This window comes from Engraulis encrasicolus, chromosome 4 (assembly GCF_034702125.1).
Source record: "Engraulis encrasicolus isolate BLACKSEA-1 chromosome 4, IST_EnEncr_1.0, whole genome shotgun sequence".
NCBI lineage: Eukaryota > Metazoa > Chordata > Actinopteri > Clupeiformes > Engraulidae > Engraulis > Engraulis encrasicolus.
Window position 1 is genome coordinate 30,399,646 of NC_085860.1, and position 17,500 is coordinate 30,417,145.

Here is a 17,500-nt window from a genome sequence, read left to right on the forward strand (position 1 = left end):
TACCTCTGCACATTTAGTAAATGTCACGAGGAGGCACCTGCAGCAGTCAAGACATGACCCAGCAACAGACTAAAGAGCGTGTCATCATCATCATCATCATCATCATCATCTTCATGACCTGCTCATGCGAGACATTTTAATGGCTCCAGAGCAAGCAGATCAGAGGCACAGGTGACCCGGGTGACTGTGTGCAATTCTTTTTTTTTTTTTTTTTTTTTTGGATAGCCGTGCTCCAAAGCTAATCAGTACTCATATATGAACCAGCTCGGATCTCGGATTAAAACTGCAGGAGGAGGAGGGGGAGGGGGAGGGGAAGCCAGCCAGCCAGCCGAGGCTGCTTTAAATTTCAGTAATCTTTCCTCTGATTTCTGCGGTTCGATATGACATTGCCCTGGTGGGGTTTGTCCTTTGTTCTGTGTGCATGCCTACTCAACTGTAATACAAGTCTAGATTGAAATTAAATCATCTGTGTGTTTGATGGTGTGCCGCTTGTTTACTGAGACAGCATCAGCAATCAGTCGAACACAGTAAAGCTCCAGACAGAGGCTGCACGGTAAAAAAATACACTGTTGATTCAACACTTCAGGGCTGGTTCTCAGCAATTTGGTGCCCTAGGCGAGCACCAATCTTTCATTTTTGTGAAATTTGACATTGGCATCTGCAAACATAGTGTCATACATCTGATCAAGCACAGCTGATGTAATACCATGTACATATACTGAGTGCCCATTAAATGTAAAGTTTAATGCTTTATTTAGCTTAATATTGTAATTATGTGGACCTTGGTGCCCCCCAGGACATTTGGTGCCCCAGGCAACTGCCTAGTCTGCCTATGCCGAGCGCCGGCCCCTGCAACACTTAGAGCAATTTAACATCTTTTAGAGTGTATGCGGTCCCAGAGCACTCTACACGTGTTGAATTAACACTGCACATTGTTTTTACTGTGGCTGAGGCAGGGGAGATGAGTGACGTCTGGCTTACCTTCGCTTTTCCTCATCTGGCGAGAGATCCTCTGCCCTGCAACAGTCAACCATACATCATCAGTCACAATCTGACACAGTGAAGCAGTGCAGTCCAACACCACCAACCGAGCAAACATCTGCACAGATCCTGAAGGACTCCTGCCAGTGTAGCACGTGTCAGCAGGCCTATCTTCTAAACGTAGGCTTCCTACAGCACCAATGTTCAGGCTGATGTCTCAGGCTGCCATGTCTGAGTTCACTATAACACTTTACTTGACAGGTGTCATACGCATTACGCACAGTGTCATAAACATTTTATGACTTTATCATTAAGTGACATTCTGTTACGGCTTGTTATGATTATGACTCTGTCATGACTCTGTTATGTCATCCCTATGACGCCGGCGTCAAGTAAACCGTTATTATGCTGCCTACCATACATGTCTACCATTTCCATGGTCTGTAGGACTCGTTCCAGACTGAGCACGTAGGCTATATGTTGTTGTTAATTGATTTCAGTTAGCAGAGGCACACATGTATTGCCTCCAAGCAAATTGGGATAAGATATCAAATTAATTTGGCGTAAAAATATATATGGATGTGTCGTAAACTCATTATCGCCAATAATTGTAACCTGTAGGGTGGCATTTTCATTTTTCAATTTGCTCTCTTATGTCCTGGAGCAGTGCATCCAAATGATATCTTTTCAGGTTTATTCCCGAGTCTATGCAGCAAGGCAGGTTAGGTTGACTTGTTTTCCGCAGTTTGCTTTCCTCTGGCTTTCGCCTGACTGATGGAGTTGGGAGCTCCCTGGTGACGGGGGATCTTGTGTGCTGAGCTCAGTAAAAACTTGTGTAATTAGTCGTCCTATATTGGCGAGCGTGTAGCCTGCCAATAGGCCTCAGGGGCCTTGACTTGGCTGCTTCGTGGAAAGACGCTGCTGCTACTGCTTCAGTGTTTATCAGGATGATGAGATAGCTTTTGTGAACGCGAGGCTGATTGATTCACGTTTGGGGACTTGTTTTGGAAATGTCTCTCCTGTAAGAGAGAAAAAAATTAGCAAGGGCTACCGCGGGACATTTCACAGTGGCGGTCTATCTGTGTGTAAAACAAATGGGCAACTCTTGTTGAGGGATGCATAAAGGGTAAATCGCAGACCAGAGGCGGACTTTCCATTAGGCAAACCTAAGCAATTGCCTGGGGCCCCGACCAAATTTGTCCTCCATAGGGACCCCAAATGTCAGTTGCGGTAAACACAAACAAAATAAGCTTGATCTTAATTTGTCCCTTATGTTAAGTAGCCTAATCGAAGAGATATATGAGATAAAACATAGAATTTTGTGCGTATGCAATGACCTTTGAGGACCCCATCTTTTTATTTCGCCTAGGGCCCAAAAATGGCTAGATCCGCCCCTGTCGCAGACATTTCCCAGTAGCACAGGTTACTCTGAAATGTGACTTTGCACATACAATAATTGTCAAAGACGAGGCTGCTCTGAGAGATAATATACACTCAGTTGAGTTGGGGAATCTCAAACAACAAATGTGCAACACCAAGTGCTTTTCTGTACAGCTACAGAAGTTCATTGTGGACTACACTGTACAGAATAGGCATTGTGTTCACAATCACTTGATTTTTATCACATCAGCAGGCACTGTGCCTTGCAGTGCAGGCTAAAGCTCAAATTCAATCTGGGGAAGCTGGGTGCCAAATGCCTTTGAACTTTAATTGAATTTGCTTGATTTGATTCCTGTCGAGGTTGTTCCCTTTTTTTCTGAACAGTATGTTTGAAGGCTTTTAACCTTCAAACGACCTTTGTCGGTGCATGATACTCACACATCTTTAGAAGCTTCAGCAGGGCCTGTGGAGAGAATGAGAGAGAGTCACAATTAATTTATCACCAATCATTAGACGATACAGGTAAGTAGATGAAGAGTAAAGTGTATCAAAAACATGACAAAAAAAACCTACACCCAAAAAAAACACGATTTTGCAGAAGGATTCAGCTTTAAACAGACTACAAAATACACACCACAAATTATTCCGCGAAATATCTATAAAACATTTTAGCAAACAGTCCAATATTCATGAACGTACAGAAAATAAGGACAATAGAGACAATCAAGGTGGTGACAAAGAAAATGAAGGAAAATACTGTATATTCGTATTACTGTAAACTGCTGCAAAGAGCTGCCACTAGTGATATACCAAATCATTTTCTGTATCACACACAGGACATGAGTAAACTGCTGATTCTATCGGCTGTTTATAACGCCAGAATAGCTGCATTATTGTGCACAGGAAAAACAAAAAATCAATGAATCCTCCCAGGAATGGGGCTGAGGTAAAAACAGCCCTCTCAAATCAATCGCGCAAGTTGGAGTTTATAAAGACAGCGGCCAGAAAACAGCCATCTAATTGACTTTCAGAGGAGGAAAATGAAGCTCGAGAGCCTCTGATGATGAGCCACTGTATGGCCGGTCTGGGGGCTCTGGAGTGGGTACTTGAGAGCTCTCTCCACCCAGTCTGCGTGGGCAGGTTCGGGGTCTTTATCAACCATGAAGCAGTATAACTGTGAGGACAACTTGACCTTCACCGCTGACCAGCAGACATGTCGTTTTTATTAGGGCTTATAGCCCATCACCACACACTCACGCACAGTACATTTTGTGGTGCTAAAGCAATGGTTCCCAACCTTGGGTCTGGGTCCCCCCTAGGGGGTGCACCAAAGATTGCTGTGAGTCCACCAATATTGTCTGCATATCCCCACAAGATAACCAAAATGAAAACCCAATGAAAACATATTCCTGGTCCCCATGTTAAGTTATGTAAGGAATTGGTTAATGTCTTCAGAAAGAGTCATTGTAATGAATTCCGTACATAAATTATTTTTGTACGTAGGCTATGCACATGTAGAATGTTGGGTTGTGGGGGACAAGGCTTGTCTCGAGCACAGGTAAGGGGGCCTTGAGAAAAAAGGTTAGGACCACTAACCTCAAATTCAAATTTAACACTCTTCTAGTTCTTTCAGTGACACTGCATAATTTACAGTGTGTTAGGGGTTTGGACAGTACCACTCTCTGGTAGGCCTTGTCTGGTAAGCCACACTATCTAACATTCAACTTTTTTTTTCTAACAGAAATAAGAACAGGCAAAGTGTGTCAGTGTTGTGGCCTTAGAGCTTTGACTCCAGTGGCCTTGTGACTTGTGTTATTTTGTGCCGGAATAGTCAGCATGAGTCCCCAACTGACTAATGTGTGCTTTCACCTTCCAACCTCGCTTCGCACCAGAGCACGAGAGTACATAGAGCACACTGTTCATGTGCACATGGCTCGCAGGGCCAGAGCCGGGCTAACAGGCCAAGCATTCACACAGTTTACCCTGCAGGTAACAATGATGGGAGACTGGGAGGAGTGTGTGTGTGTGTGTGTGTGTGTGTGTGTGTGTGTGTGTGTGTGTGTGTGTGTGTGTGTGTGTGTGCGTGCGTGCGTGCGTGCGAGCGTGCGAGCGTGCATGCGTGCGTGTGTGCGTGCGTGTGTGTGTGTGTGTGTTTGTGTGACTGTGTCTCCTATCTCACAGGCCTCTGAATGTGGCCATTAACTGCAGGCTTCTTTTGTGGTCCCTTGTTTGCCGTAAAACACACAGCTACCAGCCATTTACAGCACAGCAGCAGCAGCCTACACATGTGTCCCCCTCGCACACTGTTTGTTCACTTCTCTGCAGATTACTTCAAACAGCAAAATGATGTTCTTTTACATTCAGTGCTTATCTCTACAATTGGAGCAGTGTTTAAAGACTGTTTTTGAATGTGGTCAGTGGTGAAAGTGTTTGAATGTTGTCAGTGTTGAAAGACCATTTTTGAATGTTGTCTGCCATCTACGTATGATGGTGTGTGTGCATCTGTGTTTGCATCTGTATACTGTATGAGTGGGTGTATGTGTGTGTGCGTCTGAGTGTGTGTCTGTGTGTGTGTGTGTGTGTGCGTGCGTGCGTGCGTGCGTGCGCGCGTGCGTGCGTGTGTGTGTGTGTGTGTGTGTGTGTGTGCGTCTGTGTGTGAGCATGTGTACAGTATGTGCGTGTCCTTGTGTAGTGTATGACGTGTGTGTGTGTTCTTAGGTGCAATGTGTCCTTTTGTATCTTCTTTGAAGTGAATAGTGAGCTAAGTGAAGGGGGGGGTGGGGGGGGGGGTTATGATGTCAGTGAGCTCAAACAGCATCCATCAGGGAGGCTGCCAGTGTCCACCTCCCACAAACAAAGACGGCACCACACCACACCACACCGCACCGCACCACACCGCACCGCACCGCACCACACCACACCACACCACACCACACCACACCACACCACACCACACCACACCGCACCACACCACACCACACCGGCACCACACCACACCACACCACACCACACCACACCGCACCGCACAGGCACCACACCACACCACACCACACCACACCACACCACACCGCACCACACCGCACCGCACCGCACCACACCACACCACACCGCACCACACCACACCACACCACACCGCACCACACCGCACTAAACAACACCGCACCACACCGCACCACACCACACTACACCACACCACACCACACCACACCACACCACACCGCACCGCACAGGCACCACACCACACCACACCACACCACACCACACCGGCACCACACCACACCACACCACACCACACAGGCACCACACCACACCGCACCACACCACACCACACCACACCACACCACACCACACCGCACAGGCACCATGAGCCCATGACCATGGAAACCAACAACACAGAACTGTTCAAATAAAGCTGCAGCCATGCAGACAGACACACAAACACACATATAAACACATATATTCTCTCTCTCTCTCTCTCTCTCTCTCTCTCTCTCTCTCTCTCTCTCTCTCTCTCTCTCTCTCTCTTTCTCTTTCTCTCTCTCACTCACACACACACACACACACACACACACACACACCTGTGCACGCATAAATGAGAGAGAGAGAGCGCGTATTTACATCATGCAGCTGGTTGTCGACACATGTTTACACATTTTAAAGGTGTAATGTGTAATATTTTTAGTAGTTTATCTCCTGAATTCATGCTGCCCATTCACAAAGCCTCAAAGTTGACAGGCCTGTTAAGCTCAGCTCAATTAACAGCCACGTCTCTAAAGGCCGTCCTGATAGTCTCTCCCCCGACTGGCTGACTGATTGAGCAACATGATCTCCAACAATTCCGTGCTCCTGGACACGGATGTTGAGTGTCCAACAGCTCACAGGGAAGGATAACATAGACGCATATAAATGTCTGTACAACACTGTAACACTGTTTTAACAACAGTTGAAAATACTTTTCTACCACAGTTCTACACAACCACATTACACAGAGCATACATTACATCATTGCCATTCTGATCACAGCAATTTTATATCTGGCTCAAACCATCTTCCTACTCCTGTAACCAATGACTCTTGTGCATCGTCCCTGTTTCAACTAAACTAAATAAACTAAACTAAAGTAAACTAAATGTGAAGTACATCTATGGTGGATTAATGCCTAGCTAATCTCAAGCAAGAGGCATGCAGGGGAGCTCCTACGGTAAGTACCATGCAGCATGCCCCTGTCTCAACACCCACCCCTCACACTCCCAACCAGCCCGCACCCCCCCCTGTTTAGCATCCAACTCACTCACACACACAACACCATCAAGGCATAACATAGGCAAAAGGAAGCAGCGGTCAGACACAAGTAACAGAGACCTTACAACAGTGCTCGATGTTACAGACTCTATGTTTAGCTTTTTCCTTGACACACAAACACGCACGCACACAGACACACACAGACACACACACACACACACACGCACGCACACAGACACACACACACACACACACACACACACACACACACATACACATGTACACACGCACGTGCAACATGTGAACAAACACAACCACAGGCACATGCAGAATATGCACTACAAACTCCAAATCTATATACAAGAGACTCTCTCACACACAAGCACACACACACACACACACACACACACACACACACACACACACACACACACACACACACACACACACACACACACACACACACACACACACACACACACTGGCACTGACACTCTCTCACTCACCTCCTCCGGTCGTGCTGGCAGCTGAGGAATTTCCACAACCCATTTTACATAGATGCACCGCAGCTGGCCAAACCAAATGCTCCGCTAAGCTAATTACGAGAAGAAGGAGAGCAGCAGACGAGGAGAGGAGAAGGAGAAAGGAGGAGGAGGAGAAGGAAGAGGGACAGGAGAAGGATGAGGAGGAAGAGGACGATGAGGAGGAAGTGGAGGAGATACAGGATGACGACGAAGAGGATGACGACTAAAGAGAAACAAAACGATGACAGCTGTGGAAATTAGGTAGGAAGGGGAGACTGGGGGACAGACAGACGAAGGACATCGAGAGAGAGAGAGAGAGAGAGAGAGAGAGAGAGAGAGAGAGAGAGAGAGAGAGAGAGAGAGAGAGAGAGAGAGAGAGAGAGAGAGAGAGAGAGCGGTACTGTAACTCGGTGGGTCTCCCCCGTTTCGCCTGTCACAGTCCTGGCTGGCTCTGTGTGTGTGCGCTGCTCTGGAGCAGACTCCCTCTGCAGTGGTACACTGACTGAGGAGAGAGCATGCAGCCTGGCTGTAAACGAGAGCGAGAGAGAGAGTGAGTGAGAGAGAGAGAGAGAGAGAGAGAGAGAGAGAGGGAGAGAGGGAGAAAAGGGGAGGGAGGGATGAGTGTGAATGAGAGAGAGCGAGAGAAAGAGCGAGAGAGAGAGAGAGAGAGAGAGAGAGAGAGTGAGATAGAGAGCGAGAGAGAAAGAGAGAGAGAGAGAGAGGAAAGGAAAGGGGGTGAGAGTGTGAATGAGAGATGAGAGGAAGAAAGAGAGGGAGAGAAAAAAAAGAGTGAGGGAGGGAGAGATGCTTTGCCCTCACATGATTTGCTCTTCTCCTCCACCCTTCACAGGGTTGCCGGGGAAACAGAGGGGGAATGGGGTGGGAGGGGTGCGCTCTCAGAAAAAATATGAAACCTCACTTTTTCTTTTTTTTTTCCCCTCCCTCTTCCACAAACTCAAATACCTCAGATTACATGTGTCAGACTTGCTAAATTACTTAACTGAATGGAGGAGGGGGGGGGGCAGACAGACTCATGAGGAAAGAGACAGTTGTCCTTGTCTGCATGCCTCAATGTGACAGTCTGGTGGTGGACATGGCACCTGAGATATCAAAGCAAAAGTCATGGGCAACACATGACATTTTAAAAGTGCCACCATTTCCCAATCGGCCTGGGGGGCACACTGATATTCTCCCAGCATGCAGTCTAATGCACCATACTGGGAGCGAGCTATTTTTGACTAAATTAAAACACGATATATACAGGAGAATTGGATGTAGCCAAAAAAGCAATGGAAAGGTTTGTTGTAATGGCGTAATATGGCAGGTCAAAAAATAAATTACAGGAAAGATCACAGCCTTTCTCAGTGTTGAACAGTGAGTAGTAAGGAGCTTAAGTAATGGTTATACAGTACTTCATTTAAAGTAATGACATACTTGTACAGTACCTGTTCTGTGTCTGTTTTGTGTGAACGAACTGTGGCAGCAAATGTACAAATGTGTTTGAAAAGGGTTTTTTACTTTAGTTTTAACATCTCAATATTCATTGTTTTTCTCTTTCATTTCTTTTATTTAGCCTACATACTTTTTCAATACATTTCAAATTATATGTATTATTCATTATTATTTTATTTATTATTATTATTTGTATTATTATTATTAATGTATTCATTGTTTATTAATATTTTTTATTATGTATTATTATATGTATATTTGGTAACACTTTCTATGAAGCCCATATCTATAGCGCATTATGAGTGCATAATAATGATGCAGATTATAATTACTTACAGCGCATTACGACTACACCCATGATGTTTCATAATGTTTTATGTCAACAGTAATGAATAACCATGAATATAGGTTATAATGCTTTATAAATCCAAGGGTGTTATGAGTGTTTGTGACTGGATATAAACAACCGCTGCCTGATGGGGCTTGCAGTACATTATGATGCATTATAGATGTGCATTACACAGTGCATTATAGATGCATCCATAAGAACTTCACTTTACTTAGAGCACACATTGAAGACTTATGATCTTGCATTCTAGCATCTTATGAGCCCTTATGACAGTTTATCATCCAGATCTGTGCATAGAGGGGTATAGGTAGGTAATCATAATGCACTATAAGACCCATCAGACAGCCTGTAGTTTATAGCCAGTCATGAGCACTCATGACACCCTTGGATTTATAAAGCATTATAAGCTAGATTCATGGTTACTCATAACTATTAATATAAAGCATCATGAAGCATTATGAGTGTAGTCGTAATACATTGTGAGTAATTATAATGCAAATTATGATTTGTTACAAATGCGCTTATAATGCGCTATAGATATGGGCTTTAAGTAAAGTGTTACCGTAGGCTACAGTGTTACCTTATATTTTATATTTTTTCATATTTATATTATAGACTGTTTAGGTGCTACAGTATAGGCTATTAATAAAGTAGTGAGTGCAAACAGGCAAGTCTTGCATGACTCAAGATAACCGGTGAAAGCTGTGAAAACCTGGATAAAAGAACCCACTGCGTTACTATATTGATTTATTACTGTATTATGTACTGTATTCATGTATTACTGTATTAATACTGTAAGCTGTATGTTGTATGCTCATCAACCGCATGCTTCAAGGACTGTCTATTTCAGTTTCAAGTCTTCTCACTCCAATCAAGTTGGTTAGCTACCAAACACCTTCACAGTAGGCTAGAAGAATACTTGAAGAGTGGTTTTAAATACAGACGCTGAAAACCATCATCTCCAGGCACATGGAAGGTATCGGTACATTTGAAGTTGTAGGCATGTTGTTCAAGTGAAATCGATATGACGGGCCTAGGCCACTAGTTGACCTTCTGTAGAATGCTGCTGGCCAGTCTGATCAGCATACAGTCATTCCAAAGATGGTGTGTAATTGAAATGCATATGCACTTATGCCAAATGTAAGCACACACACAGCGTGACTCATCTCATTTGTATGCAGCCTTAATAAGCTGGATCTGCCATGTCCTGCAGCTTTTCTCACCCCGCTGTGTACCTTGTGAATAGCCTAAACCCTGCTGCAGCTTACTCCAGTATTAGTGAAGTTAATATTCTATTTTGGATACTAAGAAATTATGCAAAAATGCACTACAATGCACTACAAAGAAAAATGGAAGGACATTTTGAAAAATGCACTTCAATGATGAATGCAATATTGTACTATTTCATTTAGTGCAGTATACAGGAAAAATAACTCCTGTTTTTGCTGTTCAGCACATTCATTAGAGACAAGTTCAACTATGATTGTTTTTTAAGAGATGTGCAGCCTATAACCACTCTCCACTCCTCACATTGCAGGCTTTTACATACAGTATTATGAGTCTCTTCTTTTACTCAGCCCCCATGTCCTGCTGTTAAATCATATCCAACCCACTAACATGACAGAGTGGATTTCATGGTGCCTCTTCTCCCGTTCGCCTCTGTCACACCACACAGCTCGCCAGCCAGCTCGCCATCCATACTCCCATCCCTTAATAATACCAGTGGTGCTCATATGTTTACATACCCTGGCAGAATATATGCTTTCTTAGCAATTTCTCATAGAATATGAAGGATTGCACAAAACCTTTTTTCACTCATTGCTAGTGACTGGCTAAAGACATTTATTAGCAATCCTCTGTGTTTACTCTTTCAAAATCAGAATCACAGCACAAACTACCCAAATTACCCAGATCAAAAGTTTACATACTCCAGTTTCTGATGCTGTATACTGCCCCGTTTAACATCTTTGACCGCTTTAAATCGTTTGTAATAGTTGTGGATAAGGCTCTTAATCTTCTCAGATGGCAAAACAGCCCATTCTTGCTGGATGAATGGTTGTTTACTATAATATTGTGGTGTCTTACCGGAGCCTCATGCTTGAAGCTTCCCCTGAGTGACTGAATGGGGTTGAGATCAGGAAAGTGAGATGGACGCTCAACAACCTTCATTTCATGTTTCTGAAGCTAATGACAGGTTGACTTGGCTTTCTGTTTTGGATTATTGTCATGTTGGCATGCCCAGACAATGGCCCGTGTGCAGCTTCAAGTCTGATGAGTGTCAAGTTTCCTCAAGTATTTTTCAGAGTGTAATGTATTCATCATTCTATGAGTATGAACCAAAAGTAGTGCATTTGTAACTCATATGTCCCCATGACATCAGTGCAGTGGTGTAGTCTACGTAGAACGCAGGTATACGGAGTATACCCACTTGTAAATTTTAGGGGCTTCAGTATACCCACTTAAAATAGATCGATCCATTATTTAGAATAGCATTAATATATACAGTATACCCACTTCAAAAAATTCTCGAATATACAGTATACCCACTTCAAAAAAGTAGACTACACCACTGCATCAGTGGTCCATCACCATGTTTCACAGACGGGATGGTGTAACTTTCATCATAGGCCACGTTGACTGTTCTCCAAATGGTAGTGTTAATAGTGCCTGAAAAAAGTTGTGTATCGATCTCCTTTTTCCAAATGACTTTGTCCTGAGCTTTGAGATGCTTGTCACTATGCTATTTGGTGTATCATAAGCAAAATAACATGTTTACATTTTCGTAGTAATGGCTTTCTCCTGGCAACCCCCAACAGACCATATTTTCTCAAGTGCCTCTTTACCCTACAGTTTGAAACATTTTTTTCATGTTGTCCTAGATTTCCCCTGAAGTTATTTTTTGGTTGTCCTATGCCTCCTGAACAACCTCCCTTGCAATTATGGATGAGATTTTATTTGATTCCAACCGAAGCCCTCATATTTTACTGAATTGAAATTTCAACAGTGCAAATTGACATTCTGGATTTGTTTTCATGCTTTTTATGTGCCTTTCCTGATTCATAGAGTTCAATTATCTGCCCTGAAAGACCCTTTTGACAAATATGTTGTTTTCTTCATGATGTAAAATATGAAAACTGTAGTGAAACACTGACTTGAGAGATGCAAGGTTCTCTCAGGAGTCCAACTACTCGCTGACCTTTTCTGCATTATCAAATCACAAGACAACAGCTCAGAAGTGAAGATGGTTAACTGTAATGGCCATTCAGACCCACTTGTGTGAAATTGTATGAATGTCATCAGCCTCAATCACCAGGGTATGTAAACTTATGATCAAGCCTAATGGGTAGTTTCTGCTGTTATTATTATTTCAAAAAACTAAAACCAGTTTCTTGCCAATAGATGGCTTCTTTCAAACAATAGTCATAAGTGATAAGCAAAGCTTTTTGGTATCATTCATATTCTCTGAAACATTACTAAAAAATGACATATTCTACTGGGGTATGTAAATATATGAGCACCACTGTAACTCACCATCACATTCACAGCATGTCTCAATGTGCTGGTTGACACTTATAGGGGGAATGGTCGTTGGTGGTGTTTTTTGAAAATTAGGCAGAAATGAACAGATGCGTTAATGGTGTTCTGGGAGGACTGTGGGACTGCACTCCAGAGCAATATATATGCAGATGCATTTGGACAGTGGGTGTCAACAAATGGTGGAGCCGTAGGCGTGAAATAATTACTGAGGCATTCCAAATGCAGCTCACACAGAAAATCAAGAACTAGCTTGAGAGACATTACCTACGTTTGAACAAGTGCAGATTATGATGAGGTTGCAATCGTGTTGTTGTTGTGCAATAATACAATAAAACTGCAATGTAAGATGAGGTTGTTGTAAATTTGGTGTTACCAGAATAGTGTAAAGTTATGGTGTATTACTAAAGACCAGAGGCGGTAGAAGTAAAAGTACTAGAAGTAACTAAGTACTAGAAGTCAGTGGTGGACAGTAACGAAGTAAATGTAATTCGTTACTCTACTTAAGTAACATTTTCATACTTTCATACTTTACTCAAGTATTTTTATTTGGTAAGACTTTATACTTTTACTTCACTACATTTCAAAGCGAAATTTAGTACTTTCACTTCGTTACATTTACAGAAACACTCGTTCCTTACTCGTTCCTTTTTTATTTAAGGCGATACACGGCAGGTGAATTAATTAATTTTGAATGCCCTGGTCAAATGAAATCTGAGATGTCACGCTGGTGTGAAGAAAGTGAAACTGAATCCGATTGACAGACTCAGAGATTCGCCATTGTGATTGGTTATAATGTGTCACGTGACAAGCTCTACTGTAGAGAATTAGTTTAAGAAGGGAAGCGGAGCCAGTCCACTGATGTGTCCACTGTTGTGACTTGCGAGACGAATTGTACTAAGAAGAAACGGTACTTACCCAGGTAGCAAAAACCGTTAAGAACAGTCGGCCCGGTCTTGGCAGAATGTCGGCACTGTCGGCGGAGAGTCGGCTCGGCTGGAACACTGGTTACCGTGACTCAGCCAACACTTAATAGAACACTGAAAATAACTGTCACTTCATGCAGTAACTGAACCAACACTCTGCCGCCACTGAAAATAACTGTCAGTCTCATGCAGTAACTGAGCCAACACTGAGCCGACACTGTCGGCATACGGTAATAGGACCATTATTGGGCCGCGGACAAAGCCAAAATCGGGCCGACTGTTATCACTCACGAAAAAAGGATCGGACCAACAATGGGCCAGATAAACTTTGCTACCTGGGTAGCCTACTAGTGACATGCGGAAAGCACAGCAAAACAATAAAGAAGGCGACAATAACGTTGTTAGAGTGTATGAATCTGCACGTCGTATTCGTTGTGTGAGGGGGAGAGGTTTAGCTCGCAGGCTGCACTCGCCTTCCACTAAGACGAAATTTGTTAGATAGGCTTCATGTTTGAACTGAATAATCAGCGAATTGTTACTTAATGTACTGCTTATTTAATTTACTGTGCTATATCTGTGTTGTGGCTTACAACAGAGTCACATAATTGCCGTTTTTGTAGCGTGTTGGTTTCTTGAGTCAAGCACACAGGATGCCTAAACATGCTGCTCATTCCACACCATCCAGGCGCACAACTCCGTGATAGCCTCCTATCCCTTCAATACATTGCAGTATTTTCTGAGGTAGTTGGGGTAAAACAACAGTAACAAAGTAAGACTTTGACTAAATATTGGTCCAGTGATGTGCGCAGGCACAAAAGGCTTTTTCATGATCAGACAGATAAATGTTCCAATGAAGTTGTATCAAGCAGGCTATTGCATCTAGCAAATAGAGACCATTACAAGTATATGAAGATGTTCCTATCTTTAAAGGTAGCAAGAAGTCTGTTTGTCCATACATAGGCCTAAGCCAACTTTAACATAACCAAACACTACATAATAATAAGAAGAATAAGAATAAGAAGAAGTCTACCAAAACCATAATAATTATTATAAAAAAAATTACACATAAAGTACTTTATAGGCTACTCTAACTCCTTGCTGTCAAAAATAAGTTGGCCTGCTGGACTGTTGCCTACGGCTGGGGGGTATTGTAGTAGTTGTTCTAATAGGCTTATAATCAATTTCAGCCTAATCATTTTTGGCCCTTTCATGTGTCCTTTTGGGCATGTTAGGGTCAGTATTAAATGTTTAGAGAGGTAAAAATGAACTTCGAATGCTATAACATCCATAGACTTAGGCCTACTCCACAGTGTTTCTGAGGCCTGTTAGGCCTAGTTCTAACATGTTGGTATAGCCTATGCAAATCAGAGGATATTTGATTAGATATGACCAAACTAGGCCTACAACACTTAAATATTAAAATTGCACCAAAGGCTTCATTTTTAAGTTTTTACTTTTTACTTTTAATACTTAAGTATTTTTGACGGCAGATACTTTTGTACTTCTACTCAAGTAAAAAAGTGAGGAGCATACTTTTACTTTTACTTGAGTAGTTTTCAATGCAAGGTAACTGTACTTTTACTCAAGTACATAACTGGTGTACTTCGTCCACCACTGCTAGAAGTAAATGTATGGTATAAGTACAACAGTACATGATATTACATAGCGGTTACAACTATTCCATTATACCTGTTCCTAATCAGTTGGCTAGACACTGTTGTTACAGAAAAAATAACTACAAAAAAAACGAACAAATTTGACCAAACCAGCGCAGAAACAGGTACATCACTCTTTATTAACTGTAGACGGTAGGCCTACTCAGCAAGTTATTTCTGTTGGAAGGAAACTATGGCATGTTTTGTTTATTTACTTCTTCGTTCACTTTGGCCACCTCTGCTAATGTCTCTGTGTATGTCACAGTTGTGTCGTAAAGTGACGTCTTTTCAGTAACACAGTGGCGCACAATGTTCCACCAGCAGAACAGTACACATTATGAGGCTACCGATTTTTTTTACAGAGCTAAGAAAAATGAGATCTTTTGGTCGATGAAAATGTTGACTGTGTGAAAAGGGTGCTATTGTCTATGTCTACAAAGTCATTGCAATGACCATTCTGATCTCATCTTAGGTCACAATGACAGCCAGTAAACAATTCATGCAACAGCTTGAGTGCTCCTATGAATACATTAGAACACTGGGAGCTTTGTCTACATTTGCCTCAATGAGAAAACTCACTATCCAGAATAAAGCTGACATAAATAATCTCTTGGTCATAAAATAGACACATTGTCCCTATCATCGCTACATAGGCAGCAACTTTTCACGATTCACAAACAAACAAACAAGCAAGCCATGTTAACGCCATGCGTGCAGTACCCGGCATGACTAGCCTACTTCACAGCACAAAATGGTTAAGGCTAGAGATGCACCGGATCCTGATTTTTAGGATCCTGCCGGATACTGGATCCACTGCTTAAGATCCTGCCGGATCCGGAACTGGATACTGGATCCTACGAAAGGGTTGAAACACATAGTCAACTCGCACACGTGGGCCCTTTTTATTACGTTGGTGCAAACTATTTTTAAGACTCATTGGCTTACTGCCACACTGCCTTCAACGGCCGCTTCCAAAGGGCTTTCACTCCATGCAGCGATTGGGGTTGTGAAAAACTGACTGAAAAGCCTAGGCTACGTAAAAAGTAGAGATGCCCCAGATCCTGATTTTTAGGTAACTGCTGGATAACAGATCCACTGCTTAAGATCCTGCCGGATCCGGATAGTCTGAAAAACCCTATTATCCTGCCGGATCCGGAACCGGATCTTGGATCCTGTACATCTCTAGTTAGGGCATTAGTTAGGAAGAGTTGCCAAAAGACTGCTGCTTATTGGGTAGGCAACACTAACACTTAGTAACAAAATAAGTGTTTTAGTCAATAGTAGGCCTACATGGGGCCAAATATAAGCTCAGATACAAGACTCTTTTAAGTGTGCATATTTTACTGTGCACTGTTTCCCCTATTTGATTTTTGAACAATGCCTTTTGCAATGTGAAACTATTGGCAAAGAGGTAACTTGTCAACATAAAACAAACATGTCTTGCGCACCTTAAGATATGTGGGCCACACTGGACAGACACCTTTAGGCCTAGTCCCAATTTTCACCAGCAGATGGCACTGTAATCCAACAAACGAATAACCAGCTCCTTTTACGCCACAGTTGTGATTTAATAATTTACAAACGAGTCGACTCTGAGTTGGAGGGTTTTTTTATTGCAGGATTGACTCATCATGCACGTTTTACGCTTGCATTAGGCTATAAATGGTAAAGAACGTGCCAATAGGTAATTGTGAAGATTTTCAACATTAGTCCGATAGACAACATTGGACATATTTGCAGGTTTATAATTTATTAAGACACAATGCACATTATCTTTTTTGTTTGTTTGTTCCTTCCATCCTGTCTAAATCTAAATCTATTATTTGGATAATGTTGATTTTGTGTGTTTGGTGATGACGAAAAAAAACTCCGCCTGCAAATAGCCTACGTGTCAGCAGGAACTCAGGAACTGTAATCCAAGTGTTTTCTGGGAAACGAAGTCTCTGGTCTGAATTATTGAAGTACGCTACGATCTCCATGATTCGCAAGATGCCGGTCGTTCATCATAAATTGCTTTTGGAAGAAGCCTTACAGGACAGTCCACAGGTAAATGACATGCATGTCCTGTTATTGTCCTCGCAAGGACCGGTTGGTTCGTGCGTCAAATGTCTTGGTAACCTCCAAATGCGCGCTCGGTAGCCAATGCTATCGCCCTGTATTATCAAGCCTAAGTGTGTCTCTGATGTCGCACGAAAACATTCTGCAGTCTGCACAATAGACAAAACAGTTATACATTCGCAACGCATCAACTAGGCTATGAGCTAATAAAACCGTTCAAACGCTGGCTATCCGATATCACCATACAGAATAATGACTAGCTACACCCCTTTCTGTATTTATCTTGCCCGTTGAGCGGCTATTCTACTGCGGGCCATTGATGATGTTTGGGATGAAAACATGCAATGTTTACGTGTGATTATGTGACCCGCAAGGGCGCGACCTAATTAATTTGCATAC

General features: G+C 42.7%; 2 protein-coding genes across 3 annotated transcripts in view; one reads left to right on the forward strand and one right to left on the reverse strand.

Moving 5' to 3' along the window:
• The window catches only part of LOC134448054 (overexpressed in colon carcinoma 1 protein homolog), a 10,603-nt gene extending 4,863 nt beyond the window's left edge, over positions 1-5,740 (reverse strand). The window contains exons 1-4 of the mRNA XM_063197815.1: positions 5,698-5,740; positions 4,231-4,242; positions 2,800-2,824; positions 982-1,017 (exon numbers count right to left, since the gene is read on the reverse strand). Coding sequence (XP_063053885.1) covers positions 982-1,017; positions 2,800-2,824; positions 4,231-4,242; positions 5,698-5,740 — 116 coding nt within the window. The remainder of the gene's footprint in view (positions 1-981; positions 1,018-2,799; positions 2,825-4,230; positions 4,243-5,697) is intronic.
• An 11,235-nt stretch (positions 5,741-16,975) lies between these two features.
• appl2 (adaptor protein, phosphotyrosine interaction, PH domain and leucine zipper containing 2) overlaps positions 16,976-17,500 on the forward strand; it is a 28,267-nt gene continuing 27,742 nt past the window's right edge. For both annotated transcript variants that reach the window (XM_063197133.1, XM_063197134.1), the window contains exon 1: positions 16,976-17,089. In XM_063197133.1, the coding sequence (XP_063053203.1) occupies positions 17,021-17,089 (69 nt within the window). In that variant the 5' untranslated portion in view covers positions 16,976-17,020. The remainder of the gene's footprint in view (positions 17,090-17,500) is intronic.